This window comes from Glandiceps talaboti, chromosome 10 (assembly GCF_964340395.1).
Source record: "Glandiceps talaboti chromosome 10, keGlaTala1.1, whole genome shotgun sequence".
NCBI lineage: Eukaryota > Metazoa > Hemichordata > Enteropneusta > Spengelidae > Glandiceps > Glandiceps talaboti.
Window position 1 is genome coordinate 19,695,570 of NC_135558.1, and position 15,789 is coordinate 19,711,358.

The window sequence follows — 15,789 nt, forward strand, 5'->3', positions numbered from 1 at the left end:
TCCACTTCTTTTATGTTCAAATTCTTGCATGTATGAAGAGTTGCTACTCTAATGACGATGTCTTTCTTGTCTAACTCTGTTGCCACTTAACTTCGTCATTTTCCAACATGAACGTCATGTTTGTTTGTTTGCTGAACGGCAATCAGTGGGCTTAGGATCAGGTCCAAAATCACGTCTTGTCGATCAGTTTAAACAACAGATTAGCGCCGATATATCATCGACATTTTATTTTGGAATCGGCAGCCAATGGATGTTTGTAGAAATCGGTTCGAATTAGTGAGTAAATGTTTTCACCGAATCCCCACTTCTGACACCTTGTTCTAACAACTTCTTTTCCCATAAACCTGTGGATTGACTTGAAGCAATTACAAAGTAGTAACCTATTGGAAACATACATATTTTATCTTTGTAATCATTAACCAAACAGACTACATCTTTTAAAAACAAAATTCATATTCAACCAATCAGAATGATCCTTGTAAAGTACTTCACACCATCTGGGTACTGTACCCTTGGCCAATTGGGCGAGACAATTATGGAAACTACACAAAGTTAAGATCATCATATAGCTTTGAAACAATTGCGCTTGCATTGTTTGTGATGCCCCTGCGTCTCGTCTGAGCTAGAATTTCCATTACACTATCATAAGAATGGAATTCTCTGCATTTTCTAAGAAGACCTATATATAAATTAGCCTCATTCGTACTCCTTGTAAACATCAATAGATTCTGAAAAAAATAACGACTAACGTATTGCTTTTCATTCAAAATAGACGAATGAAGACTTACACACAGAGACGGTATTTTTCTTCGGTAAACGCACTGGATGGATTCGTCCGACATCGCTTGATGTCTTGCTTCAGTTAAGAAGCAGATACCCCGGAGCTAAATTAGTGGCGGGAAACAACGATATTGGTAGGTTTATAGGATAATTAAAGATAATCAGTAATCATCATCGTGGCACGATAATCATGAAAATAACAGCCAAGAGTTGAATCTACGTTTGGACTTTCAAGTTGGATATAAATTAAATTGTCTTCTCAGAAATACCCTTTCCAGTTACTGGTAATTTAACAGAACACCTCCTCTTACCTAAAGTGCTTATTGTTATATATGTAAAATAGATTACATGTACCTGCACAGATGCGATCGCATATTAGTGGTATCTTTACTGCACTGAAATATAGAAAGCAATAGTGCATTCCTGCACGCAAATGAAAATTATGCAAATGAAGGCGCAGCCATTCAAAGGACACCTAAGCGCACGATCGCACAGTGTAATTTGTATAGAAATTTGCTGTTTTGGATAAACATATTATATGATAATAACAGAACCTCGTCCACATGAGTTACTGTATGGGTATTTGCACACGTGCTTGCAGTGTTTTGCAGCTGTACTGTCGCTTACTACGCTTGTGAAAGTACAGCCGCAGAGACCTTTACAACCACTTGTGAAAATACCTCGCAGGTCATGATTCCTATCATATTACTTTTATCATGAATTTCTAGTATGTTCTAGATTTGCTATTAGAAATGCCTGTCTTCTCACTACTGGAGATATTATGTGTCCATAGAGAGGACTAAAACTCCACCATTGATAACAAAATTGATTACAACTAAGCAAGACGTTATTTCTCGGCACTCGCTAAAATTAATGCAAGTTTGCTGAAAAATCATGAAATGACTGCAGAACCCAAAGTTTACGAAAGTGCACTTTATTGATGATAACAGTACTAGTGATTAATAGTCAAGTAAACAAGCATTCAGACAATGTATGCAAATATGAAAAGTTACTGTGTTAATGAGGAGTAATAATTGTGATTGTTTTTCACAGGATTGAATACAATGTTACAAAAATCGAGTCCTGTATGCATGATACAGGTATCTCATGTACCTGAACTCTGCCAAATAACTATCTTACGTGATAGTATCATCATGGGAAGTGCAGTAACCATGGCAACTGCCATTGGTACCTTCGATAAACTAATGACGACTTTACCAGGTAAGGAATACATATTAGATAAAGAATATGACACAACTTTTGTTTTCTTTTGTGAATTCTACTTGGTTATCTCGGAATGTAATTCTGTTAGTCAATTTATCATATCGTGAATCAATTCTGCTATAGAGTCTGATCGATGCGTGCTGTGGTAGTGTGACATCAGCTTCTCTCTTTCAACTAACCAGTGATTGACTCATGATTTCTACCACCAAGTAATTTGGTTTGATCCGATCCTCCACAAGATCACTGTTGTTAAAACTGTCCTTGTGACTGGGTTTATCAATATTTAGAACACAATAGGTTACGATTTCAAGAGATTCATACTGGAATCCACTGAGATGTGGCCGATTTGATGTTGTTCGCTTCAGACATTCCTCCTTTCACCTTATACTCTACATGAGCTGATGACAGGTTCTAGCTACAAACAAATATGATGTTCGACCCTGTTCTGTAGGGCTATCGTAGGTGTTGTGAATGAAACGTTTTGTGGCTTTCTGCTACTTACACGTGGTATTGTTACCGTCACCACCATTGCTGCTACTTGGCAACTATGACATATTGCTGACAAATTCAACTTCCAAATAGAAACAGAAGAGACGTTTAACCATATCAGCATTTAAATAGAATAAGATATTTCCAACTGTATTGACATTTCCTACGTTACAGAGGCTTCAACTCAAGTTCTGAAATCACTTAAGGAAATGCTGATGTATATTGGCGGACCCCAAACAAGAAACACTGCTGTAAGTGTTGATATTACTTTCTTTTATACGATAATAATAATTGTCGAATTATATGAACCTGTCCGAAAACTGTATATTGTGTATCTGATTTAGAATCACATTCTATATTGTAGTTTTTTGAAAATTATATTATTTAGTTTGTATTACGACACGTATAGTTATATTTTTCATATTCATTTTAAAATTTGCAAGAATACGTTCATATACGTTCATATTATGAATAACAAGACTGAGAGTAGACTAACATGTAATATACTAATCTGAATGCAATGTACCCGAGTACTTTACTTTAGTAGTGCCAAACAAGGTAATCGATCTACATGTTTACTTTTATGACACAACTATATAAAGTGAAATATTACTTTGTGGTGTAAAAAAGAAGTCATTCGTAGAATAAACTTGAAGGGAATGCTATTGATATTGTTCGAAAGGTGCATCTAATTTAGGTCAGTCCAGTGTAACCCTAATGCTTACAGTGCGTTACATTCACGACTTTAACATGCTTATTCGCCTACGACATGCAATGAAATAAAAACATATAAACTGAATGCCCTCGGTAAGGTCAACTACCTCACAAGGTTGTACACTTGATATATTACGGAAATAATGAATTACGCAAATACATAATTAAGATCACGCTATCAACAAGCTTTAAAAGACTGTTGCACTTGTTATTAATAATGTATGCACAACATTGCACGTATATAGGTTTTATTTGTTCAACAACTGTCAACACGTGTGGGGAATGTTTGTAACAAAATAAAAGATAGAAATAATGGCTAGCTGTCTTTTCAAAAACATTCCACTTTAGCTGTACAGCCATTTGCATAGCCTACAAATCATTGCATGAACGAAATCATATCCTTAAAGATGCCTTATGGATGAAAAATGTATTTTGTTTTCTTTGAAAGACAAACAACTTGGAGCGCTTGGTCAAAATAATAGGTCACTTTTGAACCGCTGTACGTTATAGGAGTATAATAGTCACACGCTGGATTTATTTATTTTTTATTGTTTTGGTGTTTAAATTATGTTCCACGTCATTTATGTTATTTTAGTCGATTTTTTTGGCGATTGTTATTGAAGGTTTTCACAAGTACTTCAATAAATACACTATTAAATTAATGGAAGAAACTTTCTTTGTGATTAGTTTGGTATATAACATATATATGATGTTCAAAATACAAACTTTACTCTAAATGTATGTTCTCAAGGAGTTAGTGACATAAGTCCATATTTTCGTGATTTTTCTTCAATTTAAAGAACATAATTATGTCCTCATCTTATGAAAGTTCTCCCTTTATGTAGGTGAAAACTTAGAAAGAAAGTTGGCAAAAAGACCTAGTGAAAAAACATTGATTTTTGTTATTTTCTAAAAATGACATGTCTCAAAAGCCCCAATTTTCCCATAGTTTCCTGTCTTCTCTTATCTCACCACAAAAATGTTCTGGTTGAAGGCATATAGTGCGTTAAAAATTTCATGTAAAATTGACGTGAAGTCACAAGGGCCTAGTGCTGGAAATACTTCTTTGTTTTATCTTCTTATCAAAATGACATTTTTGGAGTTATGCCCTTATGGCACTAATTTCTTCATATAGTCATGTTTAAATGAACAAGGTATATTGCACATGTAGGAAAACAAACTTTAAATTGTCACATCTAAGTAAAAATAAGAAAGCTCTGCTAGCTAGTGAGAACTTGTGTAAATCATTTGAGTTGAGTTTTGTTGAGACCATTATATATATATATATATATATATATATATATATATATATATATATATATATATATATATATATATATATATATATATATATATATATAATGGTCACAACAAAAGAATAAGGATGTAATAAGTCGTTACTCAGAGTTTCACACTTCGAACGATCTTCAGACAAATAAATTGGGATTGTTACGCTTCGAACAATCTTTGTACCGATGTATGTATGTATGTATGTATGTATGTATGTATGTATGTATGTATGTATGTATGTATGTATGTATGTACCGACCTTGACAATCCCAATTTCGTTGTCTGAAGATCGCTCGAAGGGTGAAACTCTGAGAAACGACTTATTACATCCTTATTCTTATATATATTTTACTTATATATACTTATATATATATATTCATATATAGAGTGTGATCTATTTTCTGTAACAAAGGCAATCTATAAATTATTATCCAGACAATTGGTGGCCATATTGTTGCAGCCTTGTTAACATCAGATGTTCTGCCATCACTTATAGCTGCAGAGTGCTACATCACAATAATTGGACCTAGAGGTACTGTTCATCAACATTTGGTGATGGTGGTGGCAGTAGTGATGGTGGTAGGGTAAGGGTAGTTGTGGTGGTGGTGGTGGTGATGGTGTTGGTGAGGGAGGGTGGTGATAGTCTAGAGGTGAAGGCTGTACTGAATTTAGGGTGGCAGTTGTGATAATATTGTTCATGTATTCATGGTGCTGCACAAGTAAAAATATCCTCACCAAGTAAGATATACATCATTAACGGTCGATGACCCAAACATTTGCTGGCTGGTTTGATTGCTTATTCTTTTTATACAGGAGTTGAAAGAACAATCCCTTTGGAAAAGTTTCGCGTGCATGAGAGGGCAGTCGATCTTGAACAACGAGAAATCTTGGGCTTTATTTCGATTCCATTGACTAAAGTGGTAAGTAGAGGAATATGTAATGCTAGACATTTGCGAACTTATGCATATCTAGGTTGTGAACAGGCAGATTGGCATATAATGTATTCATATTAGTACTTTTTTAGTATGCAGAACGTAAAAGTATTCATATATGAGAATTCTGAATGAGTATGACAAAATACCCAAGTAAGAGAGCCGTAAGTAAATAGAAAGGATGAGAGGCGCCAGACATCAACGATTGTATGTTGGGTAAAATGTGACCTGACGTCCAATTTAACTTTTCTAAATTTGAGAGGAGTCAGCAGAAATACATATGCCATAGGCCAACAATGGATACATTATAGATTTTTCCCTAGAGGTAATATTTGCACACAGGAATTATGGAGATGATTTTGTTGTTTACCTATGGCATATGCACTTCAGCTTGCTCCAATGAAGCGGTGTGGCCGGGGGGGGAGGGGGGGGGGTTACTCCCACCTATTGGGTATAAGTACATGTTCCACCATTTGGGGTAGACGTTTTCGCCCTTTAGTCTAAAATGGGTACTTTTAGAGCTGATGAGTCTAATATGGGGGCTACTTTTCACAAATTTTAATTTTGTTTGGTCTAAAATGGGGTCCTGGAAGGAACTCTTTAATAAATTCTCGACTAGTTCGGAATTTCCGGGAATTATATTATACCCGGTAACTTTCCACGGGAATTTTACCCTGCTAATTCACTGGTTCACGTTTCCATATCGGTGACTATGAGATAGCATGCATACTCCCTGAAATGCTTGTGCTTAGATATCGGCCCATAATGCAATGTTACATTAACGGCGCATGTGCAACACTGCATTCATAGTTCAACCATGCGTTCAACATTAGTCTAAAATGGGGTCTTCTAAAAAATCGAACGGTCTAAAATGTGGTATTGGTTTTGGGTCGAAATTGGTCGAAAATGGTGTCTGGGGTTGACAGCATTGGCCACACACCCCTACCAGACCTGTCCAGTCGTACCCACGGGAGTGGGGTGTGGGGCCCACACTAAAATCCCTAAACAAGGATTAAGTTCAAATAGCTTTTTTTTTCTCAGTAATCGTGTATAATGTTAAATCGTTAAATTACCCTCCGAAAACCTAAAGTTTATGATAATGCTTACATTTCCTGGTGCAGATTACCCTGATTACCCTGTAAAGGACCATTTAGGTTAATTGTGAGGTTTGTCTATTTTGAATCACCCTCATGAACCAAATATTTATTGAATTAGCAACTATTAATCTAACCACGGCCATCTTTGTTCGTTGATACTGAATAAGTCCATGGATAGTTCTCGTAAGCCATAAAACAACGCGATCGTTTTCTTTGTGTTTTGAACAGGACGAATATTTCAAGTCTTATCGTATTTACACTCCACATAGAAGAGACATTGAACTTGATGTCATAAGTGCTGGAATGAGAGTTCGATTCATTCCGGGAGAAGATATCATTCATGATATGAATATAACATTTGGAGGAATTGGACAAACTGGATCTAATAAAATCCGAGATAGTGGGAGAACGCTCAAAGGGAGGTAAGCATTCCCATAGTGCTTGGTGCTATAATCCTAGTATTCAATATATCTATTAAAAAACCCCAAAAAAAGACGTGTTGGATGTTTACATGGTGTTCTACAGATACAACGTCATAAAACACATGCCTCCTTACGGCACTGTCCAAATCATACCCAACAGGAGGCCGTGGTTCATTCAAGCATTATTTATAACATGGCTTTGAACATCGACACTGCAACCAATCAGGTTGTCTCAAGTATATCATGGAAATGCCCGATGTCGAGGCATTATGCGTGCACTGAAAACTGAAAAAGGTTTGGATTCTTGTAGCCAAATTTTGATTTTGTCTTTGTATGGACACGCTTGGAATGATATGTACAGATCTAGAAAACAACGACTTATAAATCTTGCCTGGCTGTGAAAGTAGCGAATATAGTTTGTGAGAACAAAGACTTACATTGTGTAACATTAGAGGCAGGATCAGTAGTCAATGTTAGATAAGAAACTAAATTACAACTGGCGATATCAGACAGTGGACACACTGAATCCGTTACAAACAAAGCAAGTAAACACATGAATTGGATTTAGGGACCGGTCAGTTTCTCCAGCTTGGGGGGAGGAGGTGGATTCTTAAATCGGGCCGACAAAAAGTCACTGCCCCACCCCCTATCTATAAAACCAAAAACAGGCTGACCCCCCTATCACTTAATTATAAAACATGATGACCCCCCCCCCCCAATATAATATTCACATGACAGGTATTTTTTGAAGAAACTGCTAAACTAGTCTTTTGGTAGCCAAGACTCCTCTTATGACTTCCAATTCAGGCTGTTCAGTTAGTGGTTGAAGTACAAGAAGGCGAATACCACTGGCCTCAAAAAGTTCCTAAGTTTATGAACCTACTTTTCATATTCACCTAGCACATATTTCAACGAAATTATAGGATACATATTTTGGAAATCACCTTTGTTAGAAGATTAATGTTACGAACAAGACTTGTCGCCGTGTACGTGTGCTTTTACTACATAGGTCTTGCTGAAGGTCTAGATCTACTCGCCAAGCGACCATCTTATTTCAATCACTTCTGTAGCATTCTCCCATAACACAGACTAATGTACATCCACAGTCAAGTGCAACCGGTTTCCAAATCAAATTTTCATAAATATTTGAACAAACACCAAAACTGGTGAGCAAACGTGATTTGAACTGATAACGAAGAGCCCTCACAACATATTGAGTTGCGTTTTGGTTTAGGAACCAAGTAATGTACTCGTCTTATAAGTGAAGACGAAAATTATATTGCGATGAACTAAAGAAACTATGAAATTAACTCAAGCTAGCCACGATTGCACATGGTGAACTTTTGCTACTTTTTCGTATAGACAATGGGACGAATCTATTCTTCAAGATGTGTTCAACATCTTGCAACATGTCTCCAGTGATGTTCGAATTTCAAAGACAGCTGCAAAAAACAGTTTCAACATGGAGCAAGCTAGAGATTTCAAACTTGCTGCAATGAGAAGTTATTTCTTCAAATTCTATCACTATGTCAAGCAAGAGAGATTCAATAATAACAGTTTACCATCCATGAAGATGACTTTGAACGACTGTCCGCCGATGAATGGTAGCCAGAAATGGCAGGTATGTTTTATTGGGTTATACCACTCTCTTATGTCACTCTAATTAAACAATGACTGAAATGGATTATTACATCACCTCTCAGACAGACAGACAGACAGACAGACAGACAGACAGACAGACAGACAGACAGACAGACAGATAGACTGACAGACATTCAGTAGGTCAGTCAGTCAGTTAGTCAGTCAGTCAGTCAGCCAGCCAGTAAGTCAGTCAGCGAGTCTGTGTCAGTCAGTCTTAAATCAATTATGTTGAATGTGCACCTCTAACTACAAAGTATTTGAAATATTAGAGCGGAAGTCGTATGGTTTCTTGTAACGTTGAATAGAAGTTTGAGTCTGATCATCGCTAGTTTAGAAAATATGGGGTTAATTTAAGAAAAAATATAACAGAACAATAAGATTGACGCCATAGGCACACCCTGTACGCGACAGTCCCGAGAAATTATTTCAAATTGAAAGTTAATGTTCTCACAATCAAAATTCTAGCATTTATTGAAAAGGAAAATTATATTATGAAAACACATTTTTGCAGAATTATCAGTCACAGGGAAGCCTTATGCACCGTTTGTTGTTTCAGATGCAATGAAATGACCCCCTTCTTTTTGAAGGTCTCATAGAACATCTGTTCGTAAACTCTTTGTTTCAATGGTTCAACGGGAGTGGTTACGTATTGGTGAGTGGGAGTAGAAATACAGCCAATATCTCAAAAAGGCATTTTTTGAATAGGTAAGAGGAGAGGCGAAAGTTATCAGCACTTAACCCCCATGATGACCTCTCCCCCCCATCCACCCACCCATACATTATAATAGAGTATAGTATACAACCGCCGACATCAGATCGTAGACGAACGGATTCAAGTTGTAACAATTGGGAGCTTAGTACTTGCAATGTATATGAATAAAAGTATAACAATATTATTTTATTTATGACTAAATTGGCACTAGCACTACGGCCCAGCGAAGCTTTAATTTGTCCAGTATTCCGCGAAGCATTTAGGCACCAATATTTGATTGACACCTACGGTAGACAAAACCCCTTGGCCCTTTGGTCGCTACTTACGATTTTCCAGACCTATTGGTGTGCATTTGAAAAAGTTGAACATGAGCTGAGTGAAGTTTAGCTGTCATAAAATAATGAAAAGAATATGGATTTTTTTTCTGACATGAGCGCAGTGTACTGACTGTAATGAGCAACCATGGAACACATATCGTTGACCTGTTGATAGCATTATTTTTGGAGGGTATTAAACTAAAATATACGTAATAACTCGAAATTCTCGCTTTTATTTGCGACACAGCTTTCATGAAATTAAAGATTATTTTTTGTGAAAGCAAATGCTAGGTCAGTATGTATGTATTACGTGTAACACTTACAGAATAAAAAAGTTAGAAGTCCGTATTTATGTAGATGTACACGGGAAAATGTGCCGGTTTACACATTAGTCCTTACAATGGTTTTCTTAATGAGTTTTTTTTTCAAAATAGTCAGCGATAGCACATAATTTTCCAGAAAAGAATTTAAGAAATGGAAAATCTAAAACCAAAAGATTTTTTACAAAACCCCTTTGGTCTCTACTTACGAATTTTAAAATTGGTGCGCATTTGAAAAAGTTGAACGTGAGCAAAGTTCAGTTGTCATAAAAGAACACGTCCATTGTTTTTCTATGGAAAATCTGATATAGAATTCGGACTTAATTTTTAAATCCGCACTCCTACAATCGCTTTATTTATTTATTTATTTATTTTTTAAATCTTTTCTCATAATGTTTTATGTCAAAATTTGGAAGAAATAATCCGCATATTATGTTGATTTTGTTATTTACCATGACAATGTATGTTCATAAAATTATCCCCTTTTTTGAGCTCAGCATTACAAACTACCCCTATTATGTTGATTGATATTCAAATAAACACGATTATCATTACAAATATTTTATGTAAATAGTATTCAATTCATAATTATCGAATAATTGGGGTTGAAATAATACTTAAGCTTAATACTAATAGCGTCTTGACAGTAAGAAATAGGCGGAAGAGCTTGACGCTTAATATGGGAATATGTACAAATTTCATGGGGGTGGGGGGAGTCCCTTGACACTGAAAGCCACTTGTATGCTATTTAGAAATATTGGGTAATAATTTCTCAGCTGTACAAGGCAACTTACCACCATGTATTTAGTGACTACATAGGCTTGAATTTTGTTTTATGTTCAATTTCAACGTGAGGTGGGAATATGGCCACCTCTAATGGGGCCAGGGGTGTTTCCCCAGGAGATGGTTTTAATATTGATTTTCTTTAAAGACACTATTTTAGGCTAATCAGATCTTTTCAGGCTATAATTTCCAACGTCTACTGGACAACATCATTATTAGCAACTATGTAGGCTGAATTGTTTTATTTAGTACTAGCATTTTGACAGTAAAAGGTATGGGGAGAGCCTGAGACAGGGAAATGTTCATCTTTCATGGAAGTCACAGTCATAGAGTCTCCAATTTTAGTGTATTCAGACTCTTTCAGGCCGTAATTTCTCATCTTTACAAGATCAAATATATGAAACTTCTCTTTATACAACTAGTTATGGTTGTAATATGTTGGCAGTGTTCAAAAGCTTTCATCTTGCTTTTGAAATTTCGGGCGAACTTCTTCAAAAAATTCATTTTCTAAACTTTCCTAAATTATAGTATAGTGCTCCCTCTGTGATTTTCACAGAAATTAAACGTAAATAAATAAATTCAAAACACTACATCAAATATTCCCATTTAACAATTATTTAACCTACCTCTTTGACCTTGACGTTAAATCACCAAGGTGACTTGCTTACTGTATATATGTATGTTGAATTTATACACATTTACATCATGCAAGTAGCTATTTTTCAATTCCAAAGATACTGAGATTTATAATAGAAACTGATCTCAAAGGTAACCAGGTGTAAACTGAATGCCTTCCATAAGGGCAAACGTTTAGCTTGTTATTCCTTTGCGCCTTGTTCCAAAGATCAGTTCTATGCTACCACACATGACATTGTATATCCATTAGTTACTACATCAATATTTTGTGTGGGTTTTTCAAAGCAATATGAACCCACTTTGCCCGCCATACAAATTCCAACATAGACACGACCTACCTATTTTCTTTAGCATGGACCGTATATATGTAAGTTGACAACTTGAAATATTTCCTGTTGTAATGTTTATTCATTCTAAATACGCACTGTATTTGCCGAACAATTAATAATAATAAAGATTTACCTTGAACTTTAATCAATATATGATTTGCGGGGCTATACAGCAAGGAAGCGTCCGTGTAATCATCACACAATGCTGACATAGCCTCAATAAAATGGGCGCGTATGATAGAACGAGCATCTTCAGTAAGCTATTGTGGCATGACTTGCCACACCGTTTCAAAACTGAAATATTTTCAATTATATTTGAGAATGAAATAGTGAGAGATTGTATGAATTTATCTTCTCAAGAAAGATTATCCATAGATGTGGTTTGATTTTTCGTGGCGTTGAATGACCAACATGCAATGAGGTCGATAGGCAATATTCAAATTAGGATAGGTCAAACCATATGGAGAGTTTAAATAAATTTGCAAACACAAATATGTGAGCAACTGATCAAAACTAAATCCTTCATCAACAATATTTTCAGGACAGATATACTTTGGTATCACAAATGTATGTTTCAAGTTATATTAAATATGAAGAGTGCATTCTTAAGATATAACCCTAATTATCGAAAACCATTAATTACATAAATAGCTCGTTTACCAAAACCTATTCAGTTGTTTTTAGCACGTACCCAAAATTATATGTGAACCAAATTCGTTTGAATTGAACCAGCGTTTTTTGAGAAAATTATGATACAGACAGGCAGACAGGCACACTCCCCGTACACAGACACAAACAGGCACACACACACACAGACAGACAGACAGACAGACAGACAGACAGACAGACATACAGGCAGACATATAGACAGACAGACATACAGACGGACAGACACACACACACATATTTTTCATTCCTAATAGAAAACATGAATCATTCATTATTAGAGTTTATTTTCATAAGTATTCTAAACTAGGTCTTCCTGATATTCCATGGTCACAATATGTCTGTGCAGTATGATTATATTAAAAGGCACATTCAAAACTATGTCAACGTAGCTAAATTGGGCGGAGTCAGTATCACTGATTGCAGTGTAAAAGAATAACCATTAATGAATTGAAATGTATTCTTGTCTTTACATAATGCTGCTAAGGAATGTTGTAAAGGATCGGTGGGAAAACCAATTCGACATATGTCTTCCTCCCAACAAGCAACTGGTGAAGCATTATATCTTGATGATCTTCCGCCCAGGCATGGCAAGTATTTATTAGCCGTAATTTTAATATCACAAACTAACAATCACGGATAGTATACTAGTGATTAATTGATGAGAACGATGATGATGACGATGGGGGTGGTGATGGTGTTTCTGAGTACTGATGTATGTGGCGGTGATTGGTGTGGTGGTAAGATCTCTATCTGTTCGAATATTTACAAAGACAGATGTGATTACTTCGGCGTCATTATTTTTTACAATAAATGCAAGCGTAGGAGTGTCTCAAGTGGTAGTAGCGGTGAAGATGATAATAATATTTGACGTCGTTATTGATAATATATTGGTATTGTTCCCTATTTTAGATGAACTGTTTTTGGCTTTAGTTACAAGTAGTCGACCACATGCGAAGATAAGGTGAGAGAGAGAGAGAGAGAGAGAGAGAGAGAGAGAGAGAGAGAGAGAGAGAGAGAGAGAGAGAGAGAGAGAGAGAGAGAGAGAGAGAGAGAGAGAGAGAGAGAGAGAAATTGTCAAAAAACTGAGCTTGCTAATGACACATTGACCGTTCACCTTGACTCATCTCAAAGGTCACATAATTATACTAGTGTTAAACTGTACAATGTGTATTTCTGACATGCATTGGCAAGTTTCAACGACTGTAGGGTAAATGTGCAAGTCACTTAACCTTGTGACATTGACTTTTATTGCAAAATGGTGGCCATATCTGCTGTAAAATGTACACTTTAATTGCCGACACTATTTAAGTCTACCCCAACATATCATCAATGGTTAGCTTTCTAATAATGAGCCTAGACATTTAATCGACCACCTACTTCAAGGTGAAATCGAAATTTTTCTTTTCACCAACAGAGATTGAAATGGCAAATGAATTTTTTGTTGTAATTTACTTTACCTACAGGCTGTGATATATGGTTTTACAAATAATTCATTCGAACATACATACATACATACATACATACATACATACATACATACATACATACATACATACGTACGTACGTACGTACGTACATACATACATACACAGTCAGACATGAGATGGATAGAGACGGAAACTATATAGACATTTTTTGTGTATTTTTGAAATAATTATTTGCTTTAAAATATTTATGTGTACTACAGATCAGTTGATCCCAGTCAAGCAATGTTAATTGATGGAGTAAAATGTTATATTGATAAAGATGATGTACCAGGTTGCAATATGTTATTTGAAGGTCCAGATTTCTGTAATTACTGCCTGGCTGACGATGAGGTAAGTTACATCGCAGCTTGATGTTGAAGGAATATGATTGCTTCAAACTTTAAAGCCGTCAGAACATATAAAGATAGATGGTACGACGTTGGCATTTTCTTACTATATTATTATGTTTAAAACATGGATAACCATAAACAGGAGACATCAGTCCAATGGGAAAGGGGATACAAATGAATAATCTGTTTTTTCTTGATGTCTATATGAAAGGTTACTAATATGCTGTACATGACCACCTTTTGTATATAATATCACCAAAAGACCATATCTTCGAAATTGTTATTAAAAAGACAATGTCATTCTATTTAGGTAACCTGTGTTGGTGCCATAATAGGAGGAATATTGGCAACCGACAGACAAACAGCAAGACGAGCTGCAAAGCTTGTTAGAGTTGAATATGATGACTTAGACAGTATTCTTTCCATAGAGGTAAGATATGTTAATCTCACTGCACCCATTGATACATTGTTAGCATAATCTAACATAAACAACAACTGAGTATGTACTATGCTATAATGTAAACTGTGCATGATTACTTTACAAGAATATTTTACATTATGTAAAAATGTGCACGTGAAATTTTACAGGTCTCAATATTTCCCATAAACGTCGCTAAAAAGCATAACTGTGGTGCTTGTGTCAGTTTTCCAATTGCCCACACTTCCAAATTCTATAATCTAAGTAGTGAAATCTTAAAAATTGCTGAATCTATCATTTTTGGTTACAACAGACAACGAGAAAAACGGCCAAAGCACTATAAACTGTCGTCGATGGAAACCGCAACATCATTAGTGTTCTTCGCAAACGACAAATGTTGTAATAGGGAGCCACAAAAGTCACTTATTGACCTTGAACACGACAACTACTCCTCAGAGTCATTTAAGAAATCTTGTCTTAGGTAATGATGGTGTTTCTATGAGCAAAAATGTCGGGAGTTTATTATTTAATTAATTCATTAATTACATACGTGATTGTACATGTAAGAGGAAGGTCAAGTATAATCATATGTATACACAGAGTTGCTGAATGAAATTCCAATGTAGCACCGTACATTTCTGACATGCTCAAGACAATTAAGATAATCCTACATTTTACTTCAGGACCGTCGGCAGATTTTCCAAAATGGCGGTTATTTCTGCTCGGCTAAATTCAACATTCTTTCAATATCCCAACAATTGTAATGCAATATTGCTCAATATAGCTCTTAGCTCTTTAACAGAGATCAAATTTCCACACATATTGCCGAATTTTCAAACGTTTTACCATCCGTTTTAGTGTAGGAATGGTGTGTTTGTGTCATTGTTTTGTCAAAAACGACGTTCTCAATGCAAACGAAATTTGGTATACATATTTTACCATAATGGCTAGAAGTGAGTGCATTTTGCTACACATGCCATGAGTATTAATAAGTCATTTGTGTAATTGATTTCAGTAATTAGGCTACATGTTAATGCCCAAGCTTCAAATTCAATACCATTTTACCCCCCCCCCCGTAAGGGTATGGGAGGTATATAAAGGGGAATATGTGTCTGTGTGTCTGTCTGTCCGTCTGTCTGTCTGTCTATCGGTCTGTCTGTCTGTCCGTGTGTGAGACTGTGTCATAATTTTCTAAAAATC

The 15,789-nt window shown here is 35.8% G+C and overlaps 1 protein-coding gene across 1 annotated transcript in view; it reads left to right on the top strand.

The window, feature by feature from the left end:
* Positions 1 to 1,934: 1,934 nt before the first annotated feature.
* The window catches only part of LOC144440734 (xanthine dehydrogenase/oxidase-like), a 42,507-nt gene continuing 28,652 nt past the window's right edge, over positions 1,935 to 15,789 (top strand). Inside the window, exons 1-10 of the mRNA XM_078130117.1 lie at positions 1,935 to 2,001; positions 2,668 to 2,744; positions 4,933 to 5,029; positions 5,311 to 5,417; positions 6,755 to 6,948; positions 8,311 to 8,569; positions 12,840 to 12,942; positions 13,265 to 13,316; positions 14,043 to 14,172; positions 14,482 to 14,601. Of these exons, the coding sequence (XP_077986243.1) occupies positions 1,935 to 2,001; positions 2,668 to 2,744; positions 4,933 to 5,029; positions 5,311 to 5,417; positions 6,755 to 6,948; positions 8,311 to 8,569; positions 12,840 to 12,942; positions 13,265 to 13,316; positions 14,043 to 14,172; positions 14,482 to 14,601 (1,206 nt within the window). The remainder of the gene's footprint in view (positions 2,002 to 2,667; positions 2,745 to 4,932; positions 5,030 to 5,310; positions 5,418 to 6,754; positions 6,949 to 8,310; positions 8,570 to 12,839; positions 12,943 to 13,264; positions 13,317 to 14,042; positions 14,173 to 14,481; positions 14,602 to 15,789) is intronic.